Genomic DNA, 27,270 nt, shown 5'->3' on the forward strand with positions numbered 1-27,270 from the left:
CTAAACCTTTCCTGTCCATGTACCTTTCCGAAAATCTTTTAAATGTTGTTATAGGACTTGCCTCAACTATCTCCTCTGGCAGCTCGTTCCATATACCCACCACCCTCTGTGTAGAAAAAGTTGCTCCTCGGGTTCCCATTAAATCTTTCCCCTCTCACCTTAAACCTACTGATTCTTGATTCTCCTAATGTGGACGCAAGACTCTGTGCATTTACCCTATGATCTTATACACAACTCACGATCTTATGATCCTCCTCATGATCTTATACACAACTCTATAAAATCACCCTGGTCTCCAAGGAATAAAGTCCTAGCCTACAGCTCAGGCCCTCAAGTCCTGGCAACATCCTCGTAAATCTTCTCTGCACTCTTAACAACTTAACTACTTCTTTCTTATAGCCGGGTGCCCATTGTCCATCCTTTATTGCTCCTTAAACTATGGAGACATATTACACTCAACTCTGGAGTTATATGGACTTAGGATAAGGTCGAAGGTAGCTCCATGGATAAGGTCGATTTCTATATCTCGGCGCTGGCTCGAAGGGCCAAATGGCCTCCTTCTGCACCTATTTTCTATGTTTCTATTTTCCATGAAAGACACTGGTGAGCCGGTTGAGTTTTTAATGCCAATCCAGTCGTTCTGCGGTCTCTGTCACTGAGTGTGACTAAATATTTAAACTCTCGATTCACTCAAAGACTCAAATTTCAAATTTGAAGCTTCTTTTATTGAGTAGAATTTATGCCACTCAATTAACGATCCAAAAGTAAGGCTGCCCTGTCCAGCAACTTAATCGTTACAGACTATAACCCTCTAAAGTATGTGTTCAGGTGAATGAAAAGCAAAATACTCCAGGTGCTTTACACTACTTTAGAGATACAGCGCGGAAGCAGTCCCATTGGGCCACCGAGTCCATGCCCACCAGTGATCACCCATACACTATTTCTATTGCACACACTCGGGGCAATTTACAGAAGCCAATTAACCTACAAACCTGTACGTCTTTGGAATGTGGGAGGAAACTGAAGCATCTGGAGAAAGCCCACGCAGGTCAAAGGGAGAATGTACAAACTCTACAAACAGCACCCACAGTCAGAATTGAACCTGGTTCTCAGGTGCTGCAAGGTAGCAACTCTACCACCGCGCCACCTGAGATGTTGGAAATACTCAGCTGACCCATGTTGTGAATGACTGTGTTGTCTTCATCAGCTTCTTGGTTTCCTCCTGCGTTATGCTGGCAGGTAAACTGGAGCCTGAAAAAATTCCCTAGTGTAAGTTCATGGCAAAAGAAATCAAAGGGGAGTTTTAGAACGTAGCACAAGAACTTCGGCCCATCATGTTTGTGCTGAACTTGATCTCATCTGCCTGTAAATGGTTCATATCCTTTCACTTATTCCTTACACTCCCATGTGTCTATCTAAAAACCTCTGAAACACCACGATCTAATCTACCGATCGTATCTACCGGCACCACCACCCCTGGCAATGCCTTCCAGGCATTCTAGCCTTAGAGGGAGTACAGAGAAGGTTCACCAGATTGATCCCTGGGATGGCAGGACTTTCATATGAAGAAAGACTGGATAGACTAGGCTTATACTCGCTGGAATTTAAAAGACTGAGGGGGGATCTTATAGAAACATATAAAATTCTTAAGGGGTTGGAGAGGCTAGATGCGGGAAGATTGTTCCCGATGTTGGGGAAGTCCAGAACCAGGGGTCACAGCTTAAGGATAAGGGGGAAGTCTTTTAGGACCGAGATGAGAAAACATTTCTTCACACAGAGAGTGGTGAGTCTGTGGAATTCTCTGCCACAGAAGGTAGTTGAGGCCAGTTCATTGGCTATATTTAAGAGGGAGTTAGATGTGGCCCTTGTGGCTAAAGGGATCAGGGGGTATGGAGAGAAGGCAGGTACAGGTTACTGAGCTGGATGATCAACCATGATCATATTGAATGGCGGTGCAGGCTCGAAGGGCCGAATGGCCTACTCCTGCACCCATTTTCTATGTTTTTACCACCACTTTCTGTGTAAAAGACTTCCCTCACACATCTCCATTAAATGTCCCTTCTCTCACCTTCTTTATGCCCTCCAGTGTTAGACATTCCCCCATCTGGGGAAAAAGGTTCTGACTGTCTACTCTAACTACGCCTCTCATCATTTTATATACCTCTATCAAATCTCCCCTCAACCTTCAACGCTCGGGAGAAAACAATCCAAGTTCTTCCAATCGCTCCTTGGAGCAGAAACCCTCTAATCCGGTCAGTGTTCTGGTAAAGGCTGGTGGGCATGAGTCTGGAGAGGAGAATGGGACCAATGGGGATTGCTCTTCTGGGAGCTAGCATAGACCTGATGGGCTGAGCAGCCTTATTATGAGTATTTGGTACCAGGCAATGTAAGACAGCATCCATGGAGAAAGAATCGGGGCTAATGTCTAGGACGGTCAATGATCTTTAATTGGGAGTTAACTCTCTTTCCCTTCCCAAGTCACCACCTGTCATGGAAGTGTCAAATGTAAGAGCAGGAATAGACCATTTAGCCCATCGAGCCTGTTCTGCCATTCAATACCATCGTGGCTGGTCCACTGTCTCAATACCATGTGGGGTTGATCCTGATCTCGGGTGCTGTCAGTGTGGAGTTTGCATGTTCTCCCTGTGACTGTGTGGGTTTCCTCAGGCTGCTCTGGTTTCTTCCAACAGTCCAATGTTGACGTGCAGGCTTGCAGGATAATTGCCCTCCGTAAATAGCCCTGAATGTGTAGGGAGTGGATGAGTAGGTGGGGTAACGTAGAACTTGGACTTAGGTTGGCTTGGACTCGGTAGACTGAAGGACCTGCTTCCATATTGTGTCCCTAAACTCTAATGACCTATCCATGTTCCCCAGAGATGCTGCCCGACCCGCTGAGTTACTACAGCACGTTGTGTCTGTCTTTGTAAACCAGTGTGGTTGTTTTCTCTACACCAGGTCACCAGATCCTCTCAATATTCCCAAGGTTTACACCACTTGTGTTCAGCCTTTCATCTGCTTAAATAAAGCTGCAGCGTTTCTGAATCTGTTTGTTAAAGATGAACGAGGTGATCTGGTCCATTATTTGATGTGGACACTGCATTGACTGGCAGAGGTTGGTTCCATTTGTTAAAGATGAACAAGGTGATCTGGTCCATTATTTGATGTGGACACTGCATTGACTGGCAGAGGTTGGTTCCATTTGCCATTTAACTGGCCACAAGTTGCCTCTTCACCCATGTCCCTGTCAGATCCAGTTTTCGAAGAACCCTTGTGGGGAGAATTATCTACTAGCGAGCTTTGCGAGAACTTCTAACTCCATTTCCGCTGTGCCATGCGGTGGAAAATCTCAAGATTGCATAGTTCCGTGATCACCTGTTGATCCCTTCTCCGCAAACCTCAGGGACTAAGAGTCAGAGTTCTGTATCAAACGGAAGTAAAATTGAACAACTTCTTCATAGCTCCTCGCAGATATTCTTTCATTCACACCATGTATCCTGAAAGAGAGGAATAAAATGCGATTTAAAAAATGTATCAATTTCATCTATCTAAAACTCAGATCTTGTGAATATGTTTGTATGTTGGGTTTGTTTATATATCAGTGATTTCGGCAAAACGGTAAACCGTCGCACCACGGTTTTTGCACCGCCTTGATCACCAACCTCCCGGCTGACCGGCCGCGATATTTTCATTTAATTTGTTTGTATGTTTTTTAAGTTACAGAGGTTTTAAAGCGCTGCGCCCCCTGATTTATCAAAGGTTTTACAGAAGGGGGGCGCTGCGGTGCGGATTAATCTTCATTGTCACAATGCCCCTGTGAGATGAGCTCGAGCTGGCCCCCCCTGCTATTGGGTGTCTACTCTTTACAGAGGATTTAAATTTACATTTTTTTATTTCTAACCTTTTTTTTCCAAGGTCTTCAGCTTGTGTGAGATGGGTGCTACATTGTTGCGAAGAGCACTTACAGATCGCCGTGAGAAGCACTTAGTAACCTCGAATGTTGCAAAAAAAGCACTAATTGTTTTAAAGTAGTGTTTTTTGTTATTGCAAGTCACTTAACATACACAGATCAGCATGGGGCCACTATGCTCGTGGGCCACCGGGGCAAGTGTTTCGAAAAAAGCACTTAGAGTGTGTCTGGGGGAGAGAGAGAATGGGGGGGTCTGAGAATGGGGACTAGGAGAGGGACAACAGGGGTCGTTGCGGAGGGGGCTTGGTGGTGGGGAAAGAGGGGTACTGGGAAAAGGGGAGGTCCCCCTTCCCCCCTCAACCCCTTCCTCCCCCCTCCTTCCCACCTCCATCCCCACTCCCTCCCCCCCTCCTCCCCAACTCCCTCCCCCCTCCCTCCCCCCTCCCTCCACCTCCCCCCCTTCCCCCTCCCCTCCCCCACTTCGACCCTCCCCTCCCCCCCTCCCTCCCCCTCCCCTCCTTCCTCCACACCTCCCTCCCTCCCCCCTCCCTCTCCGCCTTCCAGTTACAATGGAAACCCTACGAGGACGGGCCCAACGGGGAAAGAGGGGTACTGGGAAAAGGGGAGGTCCCCCTCCCTCCCCCCTTCCCCTCCCTCCCCCTCCCCCTCTACCCCCCTCCCTCCCCTCTCCCTCCCCCCTCCCTTCCCCCCTCCCCCCCTTCCCCCCTCCCCTCCCCCCCTCCCCTCCCCCCTCCACACCTCCCTCCTCCTTCCCTCCCCCCCACTCCCCTCCCGGTTACAATGGAAACCCTACGAGGACGGGCCCAACGGGGAAAGAGGGGTACTGGGAAAAGGGGAGGTCCCCCTCCCTCCCCCCTTCCCCCCTCCCCTCCCCCCTCCCTCCCCCCTACCCCCTCCCTCCCCTCTCCCTCCCCCCTCCCCCCCTCCCTCCCCCTCCCCTCCTCCCTCCACACCTCCCTCCTCCCTCCCTCCCCCTTCCCTCCCTCCCCTCCTCCCGGTTACAATGGAAACCCTACGAGGACGGGCCCAACGGGGAAAGAGGGGTACTGGAAAAAGGGGAGGTCCCCCTCCCTCCCCCCTTTCCCCCTCCCCCTCCCTCCCCCCTCCCTCCCCCTCCCCCCCTACGCCACTCCCTCCCCTCTCCCTCCCCCCTCCCCTCCCCCTCCACTCCCCCCTCCCCTCCCCCTCCCTCCCCCTCCACCCCTAACCCCCTCCCTCCCCCTCCCCCCTTCCCTCCCCCCTCCCCTCCCCCCTCCCCTCCCTCTCCCCTCCTCCTTCCCTCCCCCTTCACTCCCCCCCACTCCCCTCCCGGTTACAATGGAAACCCTACGAGGACAGGCCCAATGGGCACACTTGTGCTAGTAGCAATTATAGTTTCACATAATTCACAGGGTGGCACGGTGGCGCAGCGGTAGAGTTGCTGCCTCACAGCGCCAGAGACCAGGGTTCGATCCTGACTAAGGGTGCTGTCTGTACGGAGTTTGTACGTTCTCCGCCTGATCTGCGTGGGTTTTCTCTGGGATCTCCGGTTTCCTCCCACACTCCAAAGACGTGCGGGTTTGTAGGTTAATTAGCTTTGGTAAAATTGTAAATTGTCCCTGGTGTGTGCAGGTTAGTGTTAGTGTGCGGGGATCACTGGTCGGCGCGGACTCGGTGGGCCAAAGGGGCCTGTTTCCGCGCTGTATCTTTAAACTAAACTAAACTAAACAAAACCTCTTACCGAGAAATGTCCTCTTCCTTCAAAATGACCGGGGTGAATCGGTAGAGTTCTGTGGTGATGTTCTGGTAATGTTTGGTGTCCGTGCTGGCTGTACAGAGACCTGGATGCAAATCAGAGGGGAGGGAAGTCAATATTTACCATGGATGGCAACACAAAATACTTTCTGCAGACTTTAGGGTATTGGACTTGAACCACAGATGGCTGCGCTGTTGAGCTGTTGAAACATTTTCTGTTCTTGTTTTAGATTTCCAGTATCAGCGTATTATTTTGCATTTTGATAGAAATACACTTTTTTTTATTGATCTTCAATTTGTTCCATGCTCCATGTCCACCAAATGTTATCTTGTTCAATCTGAAGAAGGGTCTTGACCCGAAGCGTCACCCATTCCTTCTCTCCAGAGATGCTGCCTGACCCGCTGAGTTACTGCAGCATTTTGTGTCTACCTTCGATTTCAACCAGCATCTGCAGTTTTCTTTCCTACAAATGTTATCTTGTGGAGGGCAGTAAGTTTGAAGCTGGTTGTTGACATGTGTAATGTTTGATAAATTTCACTGTTTTTATTTGAGAAGCAGGAAGCACAGTGATACAGTCTGGTCCGATTGTAATCATGATTGTAACCACGTGGTTGATTGTAATCATGTAATGTCCGAAGAAGGGTCTTGACCCGAAACGTCACCCATTCCTTCTCTCCGGAGATGCTGCCTGTCCCGCTGAGTTACTCCAGCTTTTTGTGTCTACCTTCGATTTAACCCAGCATCTGCAGTTCCATCCTGCACATATTGTTTCTGATAACTGGTTAGCACACTACAAAAGCTTTTTATTATGCCTTGGTACACGTGACAATAAACTAGACTGAAACTGGTCCCGACCAAATGGTCACCTATCCATTTTCTCTAGAGATGCTGCCTGATCCGCTGAATATCTCCAGCATTTCGTGTCAATGTTTGGCGCGGTGGCACAGCTGGTAGAGTTGCTGTCTCGCAGCACCAGAGACATGGGTCTGATCCTGATTACGGGTGCTTTCTGTACGGAGTTTGTACATTCTCCCTGTGACCTGCGTGGGTTTTCTCCGGGTGCTCCGGTTTCCCCCCCTAGACACATCCTAAAGACATGCGGGTTTGTAAGTTAATTGGCCCTCTGTAAATTGCCTCTAGTGTGTAAGGAGTGGATGGGATAATGTGGGATAACATAAAATGACGGCGGAGTTTTGGGTCCGAAGAGGGGTCCCGACCCAAAATGTCGCCTAGCCATGTTCTCCAGAGATGCTGCCCGACCCACTGAGTTACTCCAGCACTTAGTGGGGGTTTTTTGGAAGAATTTAGGAATGTTACATGGAAATCTGGCAGCATACTGTGGATGGAGAGAGTCTACCAGTGGAAAATAAAGAGCTGTGGTAAATATGACACAATAAACAACTATGGGTCCCACAGTGATACAGCGGTAGAGTTGCTGCCTCACAGCGCCAGAGACCCGGGTTCAATCCTGACTACGGGTGCTGTCTTTCTGGAGTTTGTTTGTTCTCCCGTGGACTCGGTTGGTTTACTCCAGATGCTCCGGTTTCCTCCCACACTCCAAAGACGTACAGGTTCGCAGGTTAATTGGCTTCGGTAAAAATTGTAAATTGTCCCTAGTGTGTGTAGGATCGTGTTGGTGTGCGGGGATCTACTGGTTGGCGTGGACTGGATGGGCCAATGGGTCTGTTTCCGTGCTGTATCTCGAAGGTAAAGCGACCTAAAGCTTTGTGGTTAAACAATTATGTTTGTAGAGTGGGCGATGAAGTGACAGATGCCATTTAATGAGAGTAAAATACCTCAGTGGTTTAAACAAGGAGGACAAATTCATAATGACACAGTCAACAATGTTAAATAATATCCGAAGATATCTCTCGATGCAAGACAAAAGACAAATAAGAAAATATTTAACAAGTAAAGAAACTAGGTTCGAGTTCACAAGAGACTGTGGACAGGGTCACAAAGTCATAGGGCATGGAAACAGGCCCTTCGGCCCAACTTGCCCTTGCTGACAATTGTATTCCATCGACACTAGTCCCACCTGCCTACGTTTGTACCTGTCCACGGTTTTAAGGTCTTTTAAACTGTGATAGTATCTGGCTCAACTACCCCCTCTGGCAATTTGTTCCATATACCTACCACCCTCTGTGTAAAGAGCATTTAAACAATGTGTCGGAAAATAACTGCAGGTGCTGGTGAAACAATATGTGTAGAAAGAACCGGGATGTGTACAAAATATGTACAGGATGTGTACAAGGATCTGTCGCATCTGAAACGCATCGTGAGAAGTGAAAGCTCCCAAGAATGGCACAAGCACAAGGGAATTCTCATCTGAATATCTCTATCACCCCTTCCACCATTGAGATAACATTTATTTATTCACAAAATGATGGAGTAACTCAGCAGGTCAGGCAGCATCTCGGGAGAGAAGGAATGGGTGACGTTTCGGGTCGAGACCCTTCTTCAGACTGATGTCAGGGGGGCGGGACAAAGAAAGGATATAGGTGGAGACAGGGAGATCTGGGAAGGAGGAGGGGAAGGGAGGGACAGAGGAGCTATCTAAAGTTGGAGAAGTCGACGTTCATACCACCGGGCTGCAAACTGCCCAGGCGAAATATGAGGTGCTGTTCGTCCAATTTCCGGTGGGCCTCACTATGGCACTGGAGGAGGCCCATGACAGAAAGATCAGTCGACGTTCATGCTGTACCAGCATCTGCAGTTATTTTCTTAGATAACATTTATGTTCTGGCTTAAAAGAGTTGGGATGGCATGTTACAGCTGTGCAATGTCATTCAGCTGGAAAGAGTGCAGAAATGATTCATTCACAAGTGTGTTGCTGGGACTAAAGACGCTGGACACAAAATGCTGGAGTAACTCAGCGGGACTGGCAGCGTCTCTGGAGAAAAGGAACAGGTGATGTTTCGGGTCGAGACCCTTCTTCAGACTTCTTCAGAGTCAAGGGAAAGGGAAATGAGAGATATAGACAGTGATTTAGATCCCGGGTCTCTGGTTAGAGAGATAAAGAACAAACGAATGAAAGATATGCAAAAAACTAACGATGATAAAGGACAATAGACAATAGGTGCAGGAGGAGGCCATTCGGCCCTTTGAGCCAGCACCGCCATTCAATGTGATCATGGCTGATCATTCCCAATCAGTACCCCGTTCCTGCCTTCTCCCCATACCCCCTGACTCCGCTATCCTTAAGAGCTCTATCTAGCCATTGTTAGCCATTGAAGCAGGCCGTTGTTAGCTGTGGACCAGTAGAACTAGTATAAAGAAGGGTCTCGACCCAAAACATCACCCATTCTTCTCTCCAGAGATGCTGTGTGCCCCGCTGAGTTACTCCAGCATTTGTGTCTCTGAACGGGCGGTTGATGATTGGCGCGGACTCAGTGGGCTGAAGGGCCTGATTCCACGCTGTATCTCTAACCTAAACTAAAGTGCAATGGAAACTCTTTATCCTAGCTCTTCCGCTCTCACCTGGAGCAACGACCACCTCAGGAAATATGTTGCCAATTGTGCCTTTGATCACTTGGTAGCCAAATGCATCGTCTGCATAGGAACTCATCGGGATCGGAGGATTGGACTGGAGAACTTCAATCTTAACCCTTTCATCAGAAATAATGTGCTGGACTTGCTGGAGAAGCTGAAGGGAGAGTTAAATGAAACACAATTCAGATAGAAGATCAACTGATCGGCAACAATCCCTCACACTGTTTTCTGTACTTCAAACATTCCTCCCGACTGGCGTGATTCATGGAGTCATAGTCATACAGTCATACAGCATGGAAACAGGCCCCTCAGCTAGGGGTGCCAACTTCCTCACTCCCAAATAAGGGACAAGGTGACGTCACAGCCCCGCGCCCCACGTGACCTCACCCAGCCAGGGGCCATGTGCTCCCGTTCCACCAATGGCGGCCGCCCAGGCCAGGAGACGGATTGCAAGCAATCTCCGTTAGGCGCTGACCGGGCCTCTGGACCTACACTGTCCGAACCTACACTGTCCGGGCCTACAGTGTCCCCCGGGTCTACAGCGTCCGGGCCCATAGCGTCCGGGCCTACTGCATCCCCCGGGCCTACAGCATCCGGGCCTACAGCATCCGGGCCTACTGTGTCCCCCGGGCCTAATACGGGACAAGGGAAGTCCCGTACAAGACAAACCAATTTAGCCCAAAGTACGGGATGTCCTGGCTAATAAGGGACAGTTGGCAACCCTACCTTCGGCCAACCTTGCCCATGCTGACCAACGTCCCCCATCTATAGAAGTCCCACTTGCCCGTGTTTGGCTCATATCCCTCTAAGCCTATCCGATCCATGTACTGCGGCCGCCATTGGTGGAGCGGGAAAACATGGCCGCTGGCAGGGTGAGGTCATGTGGGGCATTGGGTGGTGATGTCACCTTGTCCTGTATTCGGGAGTGAGGAAGTTGGCAAACCTAACTGGCTGTGTCTTGGAGGCTGACTTTAGACATAATGGCCTTAGGGTCTGTGGTGACAAAGTGCATCAGAAGGAAGGAATCTGTGGATTAGGCCAAGTCAATGGATACTTTTAACCCAGAGATAATCAAATTCTTGCTGAGTACAGGAGTCAGGGGTTACGGGGAGAAGGCAGGAAAATGGGATTTTTTTAAATCAAAAAATGTATTCAATTATTAAAAATAATATTTACGATACAATAAAACAAAACAGACCCCACCACCATAATACATGACAAACAAATACACTAAATGATCTACTATACAACTACTTATTCACAAAATGCTGGAGTAACTCAGCAGGTCAGGCAGCATCTCAGGAGAGAAGGAATGGGCGAGGCCGAGGCCCTTCAGTTCGAGGCCCTTCAGTCTGAAGAAGGGTCTCGACCCGAAATGTCGCCCATTCCTTCTCTCCCGAGATGCTGCCTGACCTGCTGAGTTACTCCAGCATTTTGTGAATAAATCCCTTCGATTTGTACCAGCATCTGCAGTTATTTTCTTACTATACAACTATGTTACAGTCCTTGTCCAGGGTGCATTCAACCCCACATGGGGCGTGGGGCGGTGACGTCACCTTGTCCCGTATTCGGGAGTGAGGAAGTTGGCAACCCTAACTGGCTGTGTCTTGGAGGCTGACTTTAGACATGATGGCCTTAGGGTCTGTGCATCAGAAGGAAGGAACGTCCTCTCTGCCTCACCTAGATTTTCATGCTCAAGACGAAAGATGAGAGGTAGACACAAAATGCTGGAGTGACTCAACAGGTCAGGCAGCATCTCTGGAGAGAAGGAATGGGTGATGATTCGGGTCCAAACCCTTCTTCAGACTGGGAATCAGGGAGAGGAAAACTAGAGGAGATAGTTGAGGCAGGGACTCTTGAGTTCAAAAGTTCATAAGTGACAGGAGCAGGATCAGGCCATTCGGCCCATCAAGTCTACTCCGCCATTCAATCATGGCTGATCTATCTCTCCCTCCTAGCCCCATTCTCCTGCCTTCTCCCCATAACCCCTGACACCCGCACTAATCAAGAATCTATCTATCTCTGCCTTAAAAATACCCACTGACTTGGCCTCCACAGCCGTCTGTGGCAATGGATTCCACGGATTCACCGCCCTCTGAAATAGTACAAAGGACAAATGAAACTCGAGTGCACAAAGCATTGGAGTCGGAGAGTAGAATATTAATTGCCTCGCTCCATCTGACAGCATTTGGAGTTGGCAAAATTGTTGCTTGGATTACCTCTTCTAGCCTGTGAGCCGGGTGGAGGCGGAAATTCACAGTCGCTTCTGCAGAGGAGGCAATCACGTTTGCCTGAATGGAAAAACAAAAAAAAGAAAATATTGAAAACAATTCAACACGTTCCCTCATCAGCTTCACATCTGCATCAGGCAAGGCAGGGCAGGGCAGGGCAGGGACAGGACAGGGCAGGGCTGGGCAGGGCAGGGCAGGGAAGGGGCAGGGCAGGACAGGGCAAGGCAGGGCAGGGCAGGGAAGGGGCAGGGCAGGACAGGGCAAGGCAGGGCAGGGCAGGGCAGGGCAGGGCCGGGGCAGGGCAGGGAAGGGGCAGGGGCAGGGGCAGGGGCAGGGGCAGGGGCAGGGCAGGGCAGGGCAGGGCAGGGCAGGGCAGGGCAGGGCAGGGCAGGGCAGGGCAGGGCAGGGCAGGGCAGGGCAGGACAGGGCAGGGCAGGGCAGGGCAGGGCAGGGCAGGGCAGGGCCAGGCCGGGAAAGGCCGGGCAGGGCAGGGCAAGGCAGAGCAAGGCAGGGCAAGGCAGGGCAAGACAGGGCAGGGCAGGGCAGGGCAGGGCAGGGCAGGGCAGGGCAGGGCAGGACAGGACAGGGAAGGGCAGGGCAGGGCAGGGCAGGGCAGGGCAGGGCAGGGCAGGGCAGGACAGGGAAGGGTAGGGCAGGGCAGGGCAGGGCAGGGCAGGGCAGGACAGGGCAGGGCAAGGCAAGGCAGGGCAGGGCAGGGCAGGGCAGGACAGGGAACGGCAGGGCAGGGCAAGACAGGGCAAGGCAGGGCAGGGCAGGGCAGGGCAGGGAAAGGCCGGGCAGGGCAGGGCAAGGCAGGGCAAGACAGGGCAGGGCAGGGCAGGACAGGGCAGGGCAAGGCAGGACAGGGCAGGGCAGGGCAGGGCAGGACAGGGCAAGGCAGGGCAGGGCAGGGCAGGGCAGGGCAGGGCAGGACAGGGCAGGACAGGACAGGACAGGGCAAGGCAGGGCAGGGCAGGGCAGGGCAGGGCAGGGCAGGGCAGGGCAGGGCAGGGCAGGGCAGAGCAGGACAGGACAGGGCAGGGCAGGGCCAGGCCAGGCCGGGCAGGGCAGGGCCAGGCCGGGCAAGGCAGGAGCAGGGCAGGGCAGGGCAAAGCAGTGAGCTGCAGGACCAGGCTCCCCACCATTGACGCCATCTACATTCAATCATAGACCTGTCCCACCTCGGTCATCCTTTCGTCTCCCTGCTCCGTTGGGCAGAAAGCACAGAAGCTTGAAAGCCCGCGCCACCAGATTCAGGAACAGCTTCTTCCCCTCTGTTTAGTTTAGTTTAGAGATACACAGCATGGAAACAGGCCCTTCGGCCCACCGAGTCCGCACTGACCAGCGATCCCCGCACACTAACACTATACGAGGAACAATTTTACATTTATACTAAGCCAATTAACTTACAAACCTGCACGGCTTTGGAGTGTGGGAGGAAACCGAAGATCTCGGAGAAAACTTACGCAGGTCACGGGAAGAACGTGTAAACTCCGTACAGACAGCGCCCGCAGTCAGGATTGAACCCGGGTCTCTGGCGCTGTAAGGCAGTAGCTCTTTCACTATGCCACAGTGCTGCCCTGCTATCAGGCTTCTGAACGGCTCTTCCATAAGCTAGGGTACTGTCCGATTCACCTCTACCCCATTGCGGACATTAGACTTTGTCCTTGGAACTGATGCGCTACGATGCTGAGAACTCTATTCTGCACTCTGTATCTTCCCCTTTGCTCGACCTGTTGTACGTCTGAAGCTTTGTGAAGTGCAGATGGAGTCCTAACGGACTTGGCTACATCCACAACTGTCTGTAATTTCTTGCGGTCTTGGGCAGAGCTATTAAACTATATTCTGCATTCTTATCCTCCTCTTTGCTCCACCTATTGCATTTGAGATTGACTTCATTATATCTATAAATGGTATCTCCTATCTGTTTGGATAGCATGCAAAACACTGCAGATAGACACAAAATGCCAGAGTAACTCAGTGTAAGAAAATAACTGCAGATGCTGGTACAAATCGAAGGTATTTATTTCACAGAATGCTGGAGTAACTCAGCAGGTCAGGCAGCATCTCAGGAGAGAAGGAATGGGTGACGTTTCGGGTCGAGACCCTTCTTCATCAGTCTGAAGAAGGGTCCCGACCCGAAACGTCACCCATTCCTTCTCTCCTGAGATGCTGCCTGACCTGCTGAGTTACTCCAGCATTTTGTGGAGTAACTCAGTGGGTCAGGCAGCAACTCTGGAGCAAAGGAATTGGTGAAGGTTTGGGGTTGAGACCCTTCTTCAGACTGAGAGTCAGGGGAGAGGGAAGCTGGAGGTGTGAGAAGGTACAAAGAACAAAAGAATGAAAAAGGTAGGAAAAGAACAAATCAAGGCCAGCAAGGATGATCAAGAAAAGGTGGAGCCCACAATTGTCCATTGTTGGCTGTGGAAGAGGTGATATCGAGAGGGTTACGAACAATGAAACTGTGCAGGACGACAGTGAAACTAGTAGGCCGACTAGGGTGGGGAACGGATGGTGAAGGAGGGAATACAAGGGCTGTACCGACGCACAAATCCAAACCACTGTACCCTTGGTACACATGGCAATAATAAATCTAACTAGTGAAGGTAGCTGCAGTACCACTAGCCTCCAGCTGGTGGAGGTACGGGGTCGTGACGGTCATTATAATCTTCAAATAGCTTGTGTAGGAGACTGGTCTGAATCACACAACCAAGATAGAGAGATCTCTCTTACTCACAACCTCCCCCTCCCTATAGGTTTAGGTTTGGAGGAAAAAGGAACTGCAGCTGCTGGTTAAAAAAAGACACCAAATGCTGGAGTAACCCAGCGAGTCAGGCAGCATCTCTGGTTTCAGGTTGGGACCCTTCTTCCTAAAACGCCACCTATCTCTGTTCTCCAGAGATGCAGCCTGACCTGCTGAGTTACTCCAGCAATTTGGGTTCAGTATAGTTTAGTTTAGTTCAGTTTTGAGATACAGTGTGGAACCGAGTCCACACCAATCAGCTAGTTTTGATTACTAGTTCTATCCTACACACTAGGGGCGATTTACAGAAGCCAATTAACCTACAAACCTGCACATCTTTGGCATATGGGTGGAAACCAGAGCACCCGGAGGAAACCCACTTGGTCAAGGGGAGAACATGCAAACTCTGTACAGACAGCACCCATAGTCAGGATTGAACCCGGGTCTCTGGCGCGGTGAGGCAGCAGCTCCACCCGCTGCGCCACCGAACCCCACACTGTCTTTATTTGGTTAATTAGATTTAGGCGAATTATTGTTACATGTGAAGGTTTGTTTTGCATGCTATCCAAACAGATGAGATAATACTGTACATAATGAGAGTCATAGAGTGATACAGTTTGGAAACAGGCCCTTCCACCCAACTTGCCTACACCGCCCAACATGTCCCGCCTACAGTAGTCCCACCTGCCTGCATCCCACCAAACCTGTCCTATCCATGTGTAAGAAGGAACTGCAGATGCTGGTTTAAACTAAAGATAGACAGAAAAAGCTGGAGTAACACAGCGGGGCAGGCAGCATCTCTGGAGGGAAGGAATGGGTGACGTTTCGGGTCGAGACGTCCTATCCATGTACCTGCCTAACTTGTTTCCATCAATTAAGTCAATCTCACGGGCAATCGGTAGAGCAAATAGGAAGATACAGAGTGCAGAATATCGTTCTCAGCATTGTAGCGCATCAGTTCGTTAGGATTTAGATTTGATGTGAGTGTAACTGAGCTTGCAGGAGTGGGGAAGCATGGGGTGGACATAGGGTTGCCAACTGTCCCGTATTAGCCGGGACATCCCGTATTTTGGGCCGCCATTGGTGAAGCGGGAGCATGTGGCCGCCGGCTGGGTGAGGTCATGTGGGACGTGGGGCGGTGACGTCACCTTGTCCCCTATTTGGGAGTGAGGAAGTTGGCAACCCTAGTTGGTCATGGGGCCCAGTCTTAGTGTGCAGATGCTAGTTTGCCTTGCAGAGGCTAGTTTTTGCAGGGTTTTTGCATGCTTACAACATTCTGCATACAGCCTATGGCAATGCAAACTCTAACCTTCTCACTGCCAGCATCACAGAGCAGCTGGAGCTCGATACAAGAGCAGAATAATAACATTGAAATGAATTCTGGGCTTCTGCTAATGCTGCCCAAGCTAGGCAGTGAAGAAAGCCAATGGAATGTTGGCCTTCATAACAAGGGGAGTTGAGTATAGGAGCAAAGAGGTCCTGCTGCAGTTGTACAGGGCCCTAGTGAGACCGCACCTGGAGTACTGTGTGCAGTTTTGGTCTCCAATGTTGTGGAAGGATATTCTTGCTAGTGAGGGCGTGCAGCGTAGGTTTACTAAGTTAATTCCCGGAATGGCGGGACTGTCATATGTTGAAAGACTGGAGCGACTAGGCTTGTATACACTTGAATTTAGAAGGATGAGAGGGGATCTTATAGAAACGTATAAGATTATTAAGGGGTTGGACACCTTAGAGGCAGGAAACATGTTCCCAATGTTGGGGGAGTCCAGAACAAGGGGCCAAAGTTTAAGAATAAGGGGTAGGCCATTTAGAACTGAGATGAGGAAAAACTTTTTCAGTCAGAGAGTTGTGAATCTGTGGAATTCTCTGCCTCAGAAGGCAGTGGAGGCCAATTCTCTGAATGCAGTCAAGAGAGAGCTAGATAGAGCTCTTAAGGATAGCGGAGTCAAGGGGTATGGGGAGAAGGCAGGAATGGGGTACTGATTGAGAATGATCAGCCATGATCACATTGAAATGCGGTGCTGGCTCGAAGGGCCGAATGGCCTACTCCTGCACCTATTGTCTATTGACCTTTTCCCGTCTCTCCATGTTTAGTTTAGTTTAGAAATACAGTGCGGAAACAGGCCCTTCGGCCCACCGAGACCGCGCCAACCAGTGATCCCCACACATTAACACTATCCTACACACACTAGGGACAATTTACAATTTTACCAAGTATACAAACCCAAGCCAATTAACCTGCAAACCTGCACGTCTTTGGAGTGCGGGAGGAAACTGAAGTTCTCGGAGAAAACCCGCGCAGGTCATGGGGAGAACGTACAAACTTCGTAACAGACAGCGCCCGTAGTCGGGATTGAACCCGGGTCTCTGGCGCTGCAAGCGCTGTAATGCGCTGCCCACAGCTGTCGCCCACTATTCTTTCACTGTTGGCTCCCTCCCCCTCTCTCCTCCATTCTCTCTTCTCCCCTCTCAGCGAGGGAGAGAATACAAAATATGTGAAAGCACAGACCACCAGATTCAGGAACAGCTTCTTCCCCTCTGTTATCAGTCCACTGAGCGGTTCTCTCAAATGCTAAGGGTGTAATCCCCGATCTTCCAACCTAGCTCACTGCGGCCATTGTGTTTTTATTTATCTGCACTTTCTCTGTAAGTTTAACACTGCAACGCTGTAACACCACATTCTGTGCTCCAGTGGTTTCTCTTTGCACAACTTGTTGGCCTTGTGACTCAGTTGAACTCGTGTTGCATGGTGTGACTATATAGTACGCCAGCAGTCTTTCATTGTATCTTGCTGCATGTGACAACAATAAACAAATACCAATACTCTCTCTCTCTCTCTCTCTCTCTCTCTCTCTCTCTCTCTCTCTCTCTCTCTCTCTCTCTCTCTCTCTCTCTCTCTCTCTCTCTCTCTCTCTCTCTCCCCCCCTCCCTCCCCCCCTCCCCTCCCCCATCTCTCCCTCTCTCCCCCTCCCCCCTCTCCCTCACTGCCCCTCTTTCTCTCCCCCCCTTTCTCTCTCTTCCTCCAGCAACACTACCGCTGCGCCACAGTGCTGCCACGCCTAATGTCTGAAGTACTTCGGGGCGGCACGGTGGCGCAGCGGTAAAGTTGATTCCTCACAGCGCCAGAGACCCGGGTTCGATCCTGACCACGGGTGCCGTCTGCACAGAGTTTGTACGTTCTCCCTGTGATCTGCGTGGGTTTTCTCCGGGTGCTACGGTTTCCTCCCACACTCCAAAGACGTACAGGTTTGTATGCTAAGTGGCTTCGGCAAACAATTGTAAATTATCCCTAGTGTGTGTAGGATAGTGTGAGTGTGCGGGGATCGCTGGTCAGCGCTGACTCAATGGGCCGAAGGGCCAGTTTTCGCTCTGTATCAAGCATCCCTAAACTAAACTTCTTGCCTTTTAACATTCTTGCCCCTTTAACGTAGAAATTGAGCTCGAACATCAGTGCCAACACAAGCCCTTCAAGTTTGGATTCTTGAAATTCCAAATGCCATCAAAACACGCACATTGGATTAACATTGGCATGTTATTTGGAGATCCAGCCCTATTTACAGGATTGAATATAATTGGATTATTATGATATCCCGAGCCAGCACATCCTTCCTCAGATGTGGTGTCGAAGATTGCTCATAATATTCCAAATGCGAACTGACCAGCACCTTATACAGCCTCAGCATTACATCCCTGTTTTTGTATATAAGCCCTCTCGAAATAAATGCCAGCCACATTTTGTGTCTATCTTCGGTATAAACCAGCACCTGCAGTCCCTTCCTGTGCAGGATTGTAGGTCGATTGGCTTTGGTAAAATTGTCCCTCGTGTGTAGGATAGTGCTAGTGTACGGGGTGATCGCTGGTGGGTGTGGACTCGTTGGCTCAAAGTCCACACTCTAACTCTATAAATTAAGTAAACATCTTTTTTGTTTGACTACGTTACTCTGAATGGAATCCGTTCATATCCGAAACTTTATGATTGTTTGTTGGATGGATTGGTGTCGGCACGAGTCCAAGAGAGTCCAGTGAACATGCTGCTGATGTAAAATGAATCGCAACAGAATTAATGTGGAGAGAGAGTGTTTGCTTGTTCAGTGTGGGTGGGAGTGAAACTTCACAGAGTACTCTTTGTCAGAATTTTTTCAGAATTTCAGAAAGGAGGTGAGGAGGAACTTCTTTAGTCAGAGGGTGGTTAATCTGTGGATCAGGCCAAGTCAATGGATGCTTTTAAGCCAGAGATTATCAAATTCTTGCTGAGTACAGGAGTCAGTGGTTACGGGGAGAAGTCAGGAAAATGGGATTTTTTAAAATCAAAAAATGTATTCAATTATTTTTTTAAAATGATATTTACGATACAATAAAACAAAAACAGACCCCACCACCATAATACACGACAAACAAATACACTAAATGAACTACTATACAACTATTTATTCACAAAATGCTGGAGTAACTCAGCAGGTCAGGCAGCATCTCAGGAGAGAAGGAATGGGCGACGTTTCGGGTCGAGGCCCTTCAGTCTGAAGAAGGGTCTCGACCCGAAACGTCGCCCATTCCTTCTCTCCTGAGATGCTGCCTGACCTGCTGAGTTACTCCAGCATTTTGTGAATAAATACCTTCGATTTGTCCCAGCATCTGCAGTTATCTTCTTACTATACAACTATGTTACAGTCCTTGTCCAGGGTGCATTCAACCCCACGCGGTGTCCAACGGCCCCGGAAATCCCCAGGGTACCCGTGAAAAGCGCGTAGTGCCACCCGGGCGCACACGTAACCCCGGAAAAGGGGCGGGCGGCTGGCCCGGGCGCCATGACTCGCGGATGGCCAGCTTGGCCAGGCCGGAAAATGGGGTCAGGAGGGAGAGATAGATCAGCCACGATTGAATGGCCGAGTAGACTTGATGGGCCGAATGGCCTAATTCTCTCTCCTATCACGTATGAACAAGGCCAACAGGGGAGGGAACCGGGGTTTGGCCCACCGCGCTCGTGAGGTCGGGCGCCCGGAGCTCCCGGAACACTACTGCCGCGCCACCATGGCCGCCCACTGGTTCCGCCCACTTCGCTCACTGACTTACGATCAAATCGCTGGATTGTCCCTACTTCCATTCGCAATCTGGCTGCAGAAGATACAAAGATCTCCAGCAAAATCAAAGATTAAAAATTACTGAGAAAATACGGAAATCTTTGGCGGTAGAGCTGATGCCTCACAGCGCCGGAGACCCGGGTTCGATCCTGACCAGGCGTGCTGCGTTTGTACGTTCTCCTGTGACCTGCGTGGGGTTTTTTTCTCCGGGATCTCTGGACTTTCCTCCCGCACCTCAAAGATGTGCAGGCACGTAGGCCAATTGCCTTCTGTAGATTGTCCAGGGTGTGTGGGATAGAATTAGTGCGATAGCTGGGCAGTGCAGACTCATTGGGCTGAAGGGCCTGTTTCCGTGCTGTATCTCGAAAAACGAAACAAGTATCGACCTGAATAACGTTATAATAATTTCCTACCTTAATCCCAGCGTGGAACTCCGTCACTGCCGTGGTTGTCCTCACAAGACTATTGGTCGATGGTTTCTTCTCCAACATCCTGTGAGGAGATACAAACAAAGACTTGTCACTCACTGCCAGCTCTCTGGTGAATGTTCTACCAGTTGAACAAATCATTATTCCATTCATTTTATCCTTCCCCATCCTCTCGGCCAGCATGCAACAAAAGCGTAAACTAAAACTGAAAACTCGTTCATCGGCACAACAGTGATGACCATTTCACAGCAAAGACTTGTCCCACCCCGGTCATTCCCTCTTCTCCCCCCGCTCCCGCCCGGCAGAAGGTACAGAAGCTTGAAAGCGCGCACCACCAGACTCAGGAACAGCTTCTTCCCCTCTGCTATCAGGCTTCTGAACGGCCCTTCCGTAAGCTAGGGTACTGTCCGATTCACCTCTACCCCATTGCGGACATTGGACTTTGTCTGTGGAACTGATGCGCTACAACGCTGAGAACTATATTCTGCACTCTGTATCTTCCCCTTTGCTCTACCTATTGTACTGGAGTTTGACTTGATCCCATTTATGTATAGTATTATCTGATCTGACTGGATAGCATGCAAAACAAAGCTTTTCACTGTACCTCGGTACAGGTGACGATAATAAACCTAAACCTGATATCCTACTGTGGCACTTCTGTACAGAAATTCTGTCCCACTGAGTTACTCCAGCTTTTTGAGTCAATCTAAGATTTAGAGGGATACTAGACCAAGTGGACCCGTTGGGCCCAAACCTCTCCTGCATTGGTGCAGCACCCTCTCTTCCCCCCCTCTCCCCATCCCCCCCCTCCCTCCACCCCCCTTCCCCCTCCCCCCTCCCCCTCCCCCCCACTCCATCCCCCTCAACCCCCTTATCCTCCCTCCTCCTTCCCTCCCTCCCCCCTCCCTAGGAGATAGATTTAAACTTTACAATGTGAATAACTTTAAATATATAACACCGATTTCGATGAAACTTCCATTAGCACCAAAGGGACGACGGTGAGTAAGGTGGGCCTAAAATCGTTGCGCTATCGTGTACGGTGTTGGCTGTGGTTCAGGATCAAACAAACAAACAAACGAGAGTTTTGGTATGTAGATGGACCAACGTGGGCAGGTGGGACAGTGTAGATGGGGCATCTGGATTGGATTGGGAAAGCTGGGCCGAAGGACCTTTTTCCATGCGGTGTGACTACATGACTCTAACACAGTTCCAAGTTAACCCCTGTGCTTTACTGGACCTTTGGCTGATTTACCGGTGACAGATTGATTCACTAAGAGGTCGGTTCAGTTCATTTACTTACCTGCTGATCAATGGGCCAAACAGCCACAGGTTAGCCATAACGACATTCAAAGGGAATGAAAGCTGTGAAAAGATAATTAAAAAAAGCATGTTTCCCGAGATTCTTAAGTGACAGACATTCTCCAAACACTCCCCATCTCATCTACCTTCCTTTGTCCCAACAGTTCATCATTTCTAGGAACAAAATTAGGCCATTCGACCCATCAAGTCTACTCCACCATTCAATCATGGCTGAACTATCTCTCCCTCTCAACCCCATTCTCCTGCCTTCTCCCCATAATAGACAATAGAAAATTGGTGAAGGAGTAGGCCATTCGGCCCTTCGAGCCAGCACTGCTATTCAATGTGATCATGACTGATCATTCTCAATCAGTACCCCGTTTATGCCCTCTCCCCATACCCCCTGACTCTCTCTCTCTCTCTCTCTCTCTCTCTCTCTCTCTCTCTCTCTCTCTCTCTCTCTCTCTCTCTCTCTCTCTCTCTCTCTCTCTCTCTCTCTCTCTCTCTCTCTCTCTCTCTCTCTCTCTCTCTCTCTCTCTCTCTCTCTCTCTCTCTCTCTCTCTCTCTCTCTCTCTCTAACTCCCTCTTGAAAGCATCCAGAGAATTGGCCTCCACTGCCTTCTGAGGCAGAGAATTCCACAGATTCACAACTCTCTGAGTGAAAAAAAAAATCTTTATCTCCGTTCTAAATGGCCTACCCCTTATTCTTAAACTGTGGCCCCTGGTTCTGGACTCCCCCAACATCTGGAACATGTTTCCTGCGTGTCCAATCCCTTAATAATCTTATATGTTTCAATAAGATCCCCTCTCATCCTTCTAAATTCCAGTGTATACAAGCCCAGTCGCTCCAGTCTTTCAACATATGACAATCAAGAATCTTTCAATCTGCACCTTATAAATATCCATTGACTTGGCCTCCACAGGCTTCTGTGGCGATGACTTCCACAGATTCACCACCTTCTGACTGAAGACATTCCTTCTCATCTCCTTTCTAAAAGTACAGTACATCCTTTTATTCTGCATCTATGACCTCTGATCCTAGTCTCTCCCACTAGTGGAAACATGCTCTCCACATCTACTCTATCCAGGCCTTTCACAATTCACAGTTTATGAGAATTAATTCACAGGGTTTAAATGCCTCAACACAAGGCTTAGTTTAGCCTAGAGATGCAGCAGGAAAACAATTTCTACTTCCACAGCTTGTGCACTTGTGAAACAAAAGCTTTTCACTGTACCTCGGTACACGTGCTAATGAACTAAACTCAACTATGTGTCGGGAGGAACTGGAGATGCTGGTTGAAACCAAAGGCAGACTCAAAAGGCTGGAGTAACTCAGTGGGTCAGGCAGCATCTCTGGAGAAAAGGAATACCTATAACCTGACCTATTGCTTTTAGAAAATAGGTGCAGAAGTGGGCCATTCGGCCCTTTGAGCCAGCACCACCATTCAATGTGATCATGGCTGTTTTCTCCAAAGGTGCTGCCTGACCCGCTGAGTTACTCCAGCCTTTCAGCTCAACTATGTTCTCTGTTCTATATCTCTTGGTGTTTTTTGCATCTAGTAATTTATCATATATATTTTTTCAATATCATTCGACTTTGCTTTCACTGCTCTCAGTGATTCAATGGTTTCTTTATTGTCCTATGTACAGAGATACAGTGAAGAGCCTGTTCTGCCTGATATCCATCAAATTAACCCATGCAGGAGTACAATAGGCTCCTTTCTGATACAGCACACTGACAGGTCCCCATTTATCAGCACCATTTGGCAACTTCTGAGTCTCCAAAGTCAAATCCCACAGGTACAACACCCACCGAGCGAAGACATTTCGAGATACAGCGCGGAAAGAGGCCCTTCGACCTGCTGAGCCTGCGCTATCCAGGAATCACCCCGTACATAGAAACATCGAAAACAGGTGCAGGAGGAGGCCATTTGGCCCATCGAGCCAGCACCGCCATTCAATCTGATCACGGCTGATCATCCAAAATCAGTACCCCGTTCCTGCTTTTTCCCCAAATCCCTTGATTCCGTTAGCCCTAAGAGCTAAATCTAACTCTCTCTTGAAAACATCCAGTGGCAGAGAATTCCACAGATTCACAACTCTCTGGGTGAAAAAGTGTTTCCTACACTTTTCCTGCACCATAAACTGGCACTATCCTACACACTAGGGAGAATTTACAATTTAACAGAAGTTAATTGACCTGCAAACTGGCACGTCTTTGGGAACGTGGGAGGAACGTGGGAGGAAACCGGAGCACCCAGAGAAAACCCACACAATCACAGGGAGAACGTGCTAACTCCGCACAGACAGTACCCGTAAAGCAGCAATTCTACCGCTGGGCCACTGTGCTGCCGTACCATGCCATTAACAGTAAGGTAGACACATAATGCTGGAGTAACTCAGCGGGTCATGCATCATCTCGGGAGAGAAGGAATGGGTGACATTTCGGGTCGAGACCCTTCTTGAAGAAGGGTCTCTGCCCGAAACGTCACCCATTCTTTCTCTCCCGAGACGCTGCATGACCCGCTGAGTTACTCCAGCATTGTGCGTCTACCTTCGAATGTAACCAGCATCTGCAGTTTCTTTCCTACACAAGCATTAACAGTGACGTGACTTGTTTGTGTGATGGACTGGGCTGGGTCCACAACTCTGGAATTCCTTGTGGTCTTGGGCAGAGACATTGCCAAACCAAACTGTGATGCATCCGTGTCTGATGCAAAGGAAACAATGAAAAACTGGCTTCTTGAAGCACTGTAGCCCTTCTGCTGAACGTGAGGACAGGATTCCAATGACGTGCATAATTGTAGGTTAATTGGCTTCTGTAAATTGTTCCTGGTGTGCAGGATAGTGCTCGTGTACGGGGTGATCGCTGGTGGGCGTGAACACAGTGGGCTGAAGGGCCTGCTTCCACACTGTATCTCTGAAGTCTAAAGTAAATTCTCGACTCGAAACATCACCTATCCATGTAGATCCATTCATTGGCTTCTGTAAATTGACACTAGTGTGTAGAAAGTGGGTGCAAAACAGGGATATTGCATAGAACTAGTGTAGGGGTGATGGTTGGTCAGTGCAGACTCGGTGGGCCGAAGGGCCTGTTTCCACGCTGTAAACACTAAACTAAACTAAACCCGTTGTGCTGGAATGGGCTTATCTGTTCAGATCTATTTAATGTCTTTGTATTGTGGTAGTTATGGTTACAGTCATTTCTTTATGAATCATTAAAACCACTCTTTAATTCTTTGGGCAGCCTATGTTACAATCTTACACATATGGTTGCCAACTCCGTATTATAGACAATATACAATAGACAATAGGTGCAGGAGGAGGCCATTCGGCCCTTCGAGCCAGCACCGCCATTCAATGTGATCATGGCTGATCATTCTCAATCAGTACCCCGTTCCTGCCTTCTCCCCATACCCCCTGACTCCGCTATCCTTAAGAGCTCTATCCAGCTCTATTAGCCAGGACATCCCGTATTTTTAGCTAAATTGGTTTGTCCCCTATGAGACCTTCCTTGTCCCATATTAGGCCCCGATGCTGTAGGCCCTGACGCTGTAGGCCCTGACAGTTTAGGCCCCGACAGTTTAGGCCCCGACAGTTTAGGCCCCGACAGTTTAGGCCCCGACAGTTTAGGCCCCGACAGTTTAGGTCCCGACAGTTTAGGCCCCGACAGTTTAGGCCCCGACAGTTTAGGCCCCGACAGTTTAGGCCCCGACAGTTTAGGCCCCGACAGTTTAGGCCCCGACAGTTTAGGCCCCGACAGTTTAGGCCCCGACAGTTTAGGTCCCGACAGTTTAGGCCCCGACAGTTTAAGCCCCGACAGTTTAGGCCCCGACAGTTTAGGCCCCGACAGTTTAGGCCCCGACAGTTTAGGCCCCGACAGTTTAGGCCCCGACAGTTTAGGCCCCGACAGTTTAGGCCCCGACAGTTTAGGTCCCGACAGTTTAGGCCCCAACAGTTCAGGCCCCGACATTCTAGGTTTCCGATATTTTAGCTCTGGACAGTCTAGGTCCGGAGGCCCGGATACCGCCTACGGAGGTTGCGTAGCAACCCACCTCCCGGCCCGGGCCGCCGCCATTGGTGGAGCGGGAGCACGTGGTCGCTGGCTGGGTGAGGCCAAGTGGGGCGCGGGGCGGTGACGTCACCTTGTCCCGTATTTGAGAGAGATAGTTGGCACCCCGACTTACACAGCACAATATGTAGAATATTACAATATGACAAATAGAGATATGATTTTGAAGGGAGACCCTGGTTTAGACTGCATGCAAGCTCGTGTGTAAACAGGCCAACATTTCCAAAGCATTTGGACCTCAAACAAAAGAAGCAGCTGCTTTCTTTAATCAGAGACCACAATTTGGAAACATCTGTGAAGAATGAAAAAACATTAAAGCAATGCGAAGAATCTTCATCAACATGACACTGAAATGTTTCTCTGAGGAGACCTTAATACCTGTTGCTGGCTTGCTGAAGGTTAGTTATTCTGATTCAGCGTGCTAGTTTTCGACTTTAGAGATATAGCACGGAAACAGGCCCTTCGGCCCATCGATCACCCCGACCAATGAACAATGGCCAATGCGCCGACCAATGATCATCCCGTACACTAGCACTATCCTCTACACGAGGGACCATTTACAATTTTAACCAAAGCCAATTAACCCATGAACCTGCAGAAAGGAACTGCACACACGCTGGTTTACACCAAAGAGAGACACAAAATGCCGGAGTGTCTCAGCGAGACAGGCAGTGTCCCTGGAGAGAAACGTCACCCATTCCTTCTCTCCGGAGATGCTGCCTGTCCAGCTGAGTTACTCCAGCATTTTGTGTCAACCTACAAACCTGTACGTCTTTGGAGTGTGGGAGGAAACCGGAGCACCCGGAGAAAACCCACGCGGTCATAGGGAAAACCTACAAGCTCCGTGCAGACAGCGCCCGTAGTCAGGATCGAAGCCGGGTCTCTGGCGCTGCGAGGCAGCAACTCTACCGCTGCACCACCATATCCCAACACATCTCCACACAGTTGCTGACTACAATCAACCAAGTATTGTCACAGAATGGTTGGGTGAAGATACAGCATGGAAACAGGCCCTTCAGCCCACCGAGTCCTTGCCAGCTGTCATGTCTTTTCCAGCTGTTGTATTTCTCAATCAATTAAAATTCCTATGCATTGATCACAAATAATGGTTTAGTGTATTAACTCTTTGGCAATGCAACAGGAGCAAACGGCACCTGGTTCTGACAAAGTTGGTAATGATCAGGAAAAGACCAAATGTATGTTGAACAAGGCTGGCCCTGCCACTGTAACTAATCATTGGCTTCAAGTTTCTAATTACACGGACCAAGAACTATGGAGTACACCACAGTGGTCTGAAGAAGGGTCTCGACCCGAAGTGTCGCCCATTCCTTCTCTCCGGAGATGCTGCCTGACCCGTTAAGTTACTCCAGCATTTTGTGTCTGTCCACAGTGACCTAATTTGCATCAGCTTGGAAGCATGGTTATTTTCCAATGGATTTACATATTGCAAAAATTCACATTAAGCAGAACTAATTTCATAAGGGTAGTCAGGCCAAACCACACCGATCTATCAAACATACTGAGAGCACAGCATGTTCCTTCTGAAGACATGTCAAAACTCTGCTTCCCTGAACAGACAGCATGGTGACGCAGCGGGTAGAGCCGATGCCTCACAGGGCCAGAGACCCAGGTTCGATCCAGACCCAGGCTGTCTGTGTGGAGTTTGTACGTTCTCCTTGTGACCTTGTGGGCTTTCTCCGGCTGCTCCGGTTTCCTCCCACACTCCAAAGACGTACAGGTTTGCGGATTAATCGGCCTCTGTAAATTGTCCCGAGTGTGTGGGGATTGGATGCAAAAGTGGGATAACGTAGAATTAGTGTGAAAGGGTGATCGATGGTCGGCGTGGACTCGGTGGGCTGAAGGGCCTGGTTTCATGCTGTATCTCTAAACTAAACTATTCACGTGCCGAGCTTAAAGCCACTACTGTATCTCCCTCCACCACCATCCCCGGCAGCGTGTTCCAGGCACCTGCCACCTTCACAATGAAATGATATTCCTTTAGGAGGAGATGAGGAGGGATTTCTTTTGTCAGAGGGTGGTGAATCTGTGGGATTCATTGCCACAGACGGCTGTGGAGACCAAGTCAATTGATATTTTTAAGGTGATGATCAGTCCAGGTGTCAGGGGTTATGGGGAGAAGGCAGGAGAATGGGGTTGAGAGGAAGATAGATCAGCCATGATTGAACGGCGGAGTGGACTTGATGGGCCGAATGGCCTGATGCTGCTCTTGAACGTTTGAACTTTGAGTAAAAAACTTTGCTCAA

The 27,270-nt window shown here is 49.6% G+C and overlaps 1 protein-coding gene across 3 annotated transcripts in view; it reads right to left on the reverse strand.

The window, feature by feature from the left end:
• Positions 1-1,818: 1,818 nt before the first annotated feature.
• The window catches only part of LOC144605342 (N-fatty-acyl-amino acid synthase/hydrolase PM20D1-like), a 58,323-nt gene continuing 32,871 nt past the window's right edge, over positions 1,819-27,270 (reverse strand). For 2 of the 3 annotated variants that reach the window (XM_078420477.1, XM_078420476.1), the window contains 6 exons: positions 20,936-20,997; positions 19,621-19,699; positions 11,375-11,446; positions 9,144-9,309; positions 5,649-5,748; positions 1,819-3,494 (listed from right to left, as the gene is read on the reverse strand). In XM_078420477.1, coding sequence (XP_078276603.1) covers positions 3,404-3,494; positions 5,649-5,748; positions 9,144-9,309; positions 11,375-11,446; positions 19,621-19,699; positions 20,936-20,997 — 570 coding nt within the window. In that variant the 3' untranslated portion in view covers positions 1,819-3,403. The remainder of the gene's footprint in view (positions 3,495-5,648; positions 5,749-9,143; positions 9,310-11,374; positions 11,447-19,620; positions 19,700-20,935; positions 20,998-27,270) is intronic. The other variant, XM_078420478.1, reaches the window with a different exon arrangement.

The sequence above is a fragment of the Rhinoraja longicauda genome, chromosome 24 (assembly GCF_053455715.1).
Source record: "Rhinoraja longicauda isolate Sanriku21f chromosome 24, sRhiLon1.1, whole genome shotgun sequence".
Classification (NCBI taxonomy): Eukaryota; Metazoa; Chordata; class Chondrichthyes; order Rajiformes; family Arhynchobatidae; genus Rhinoraja; species Rhinoraja longicauda.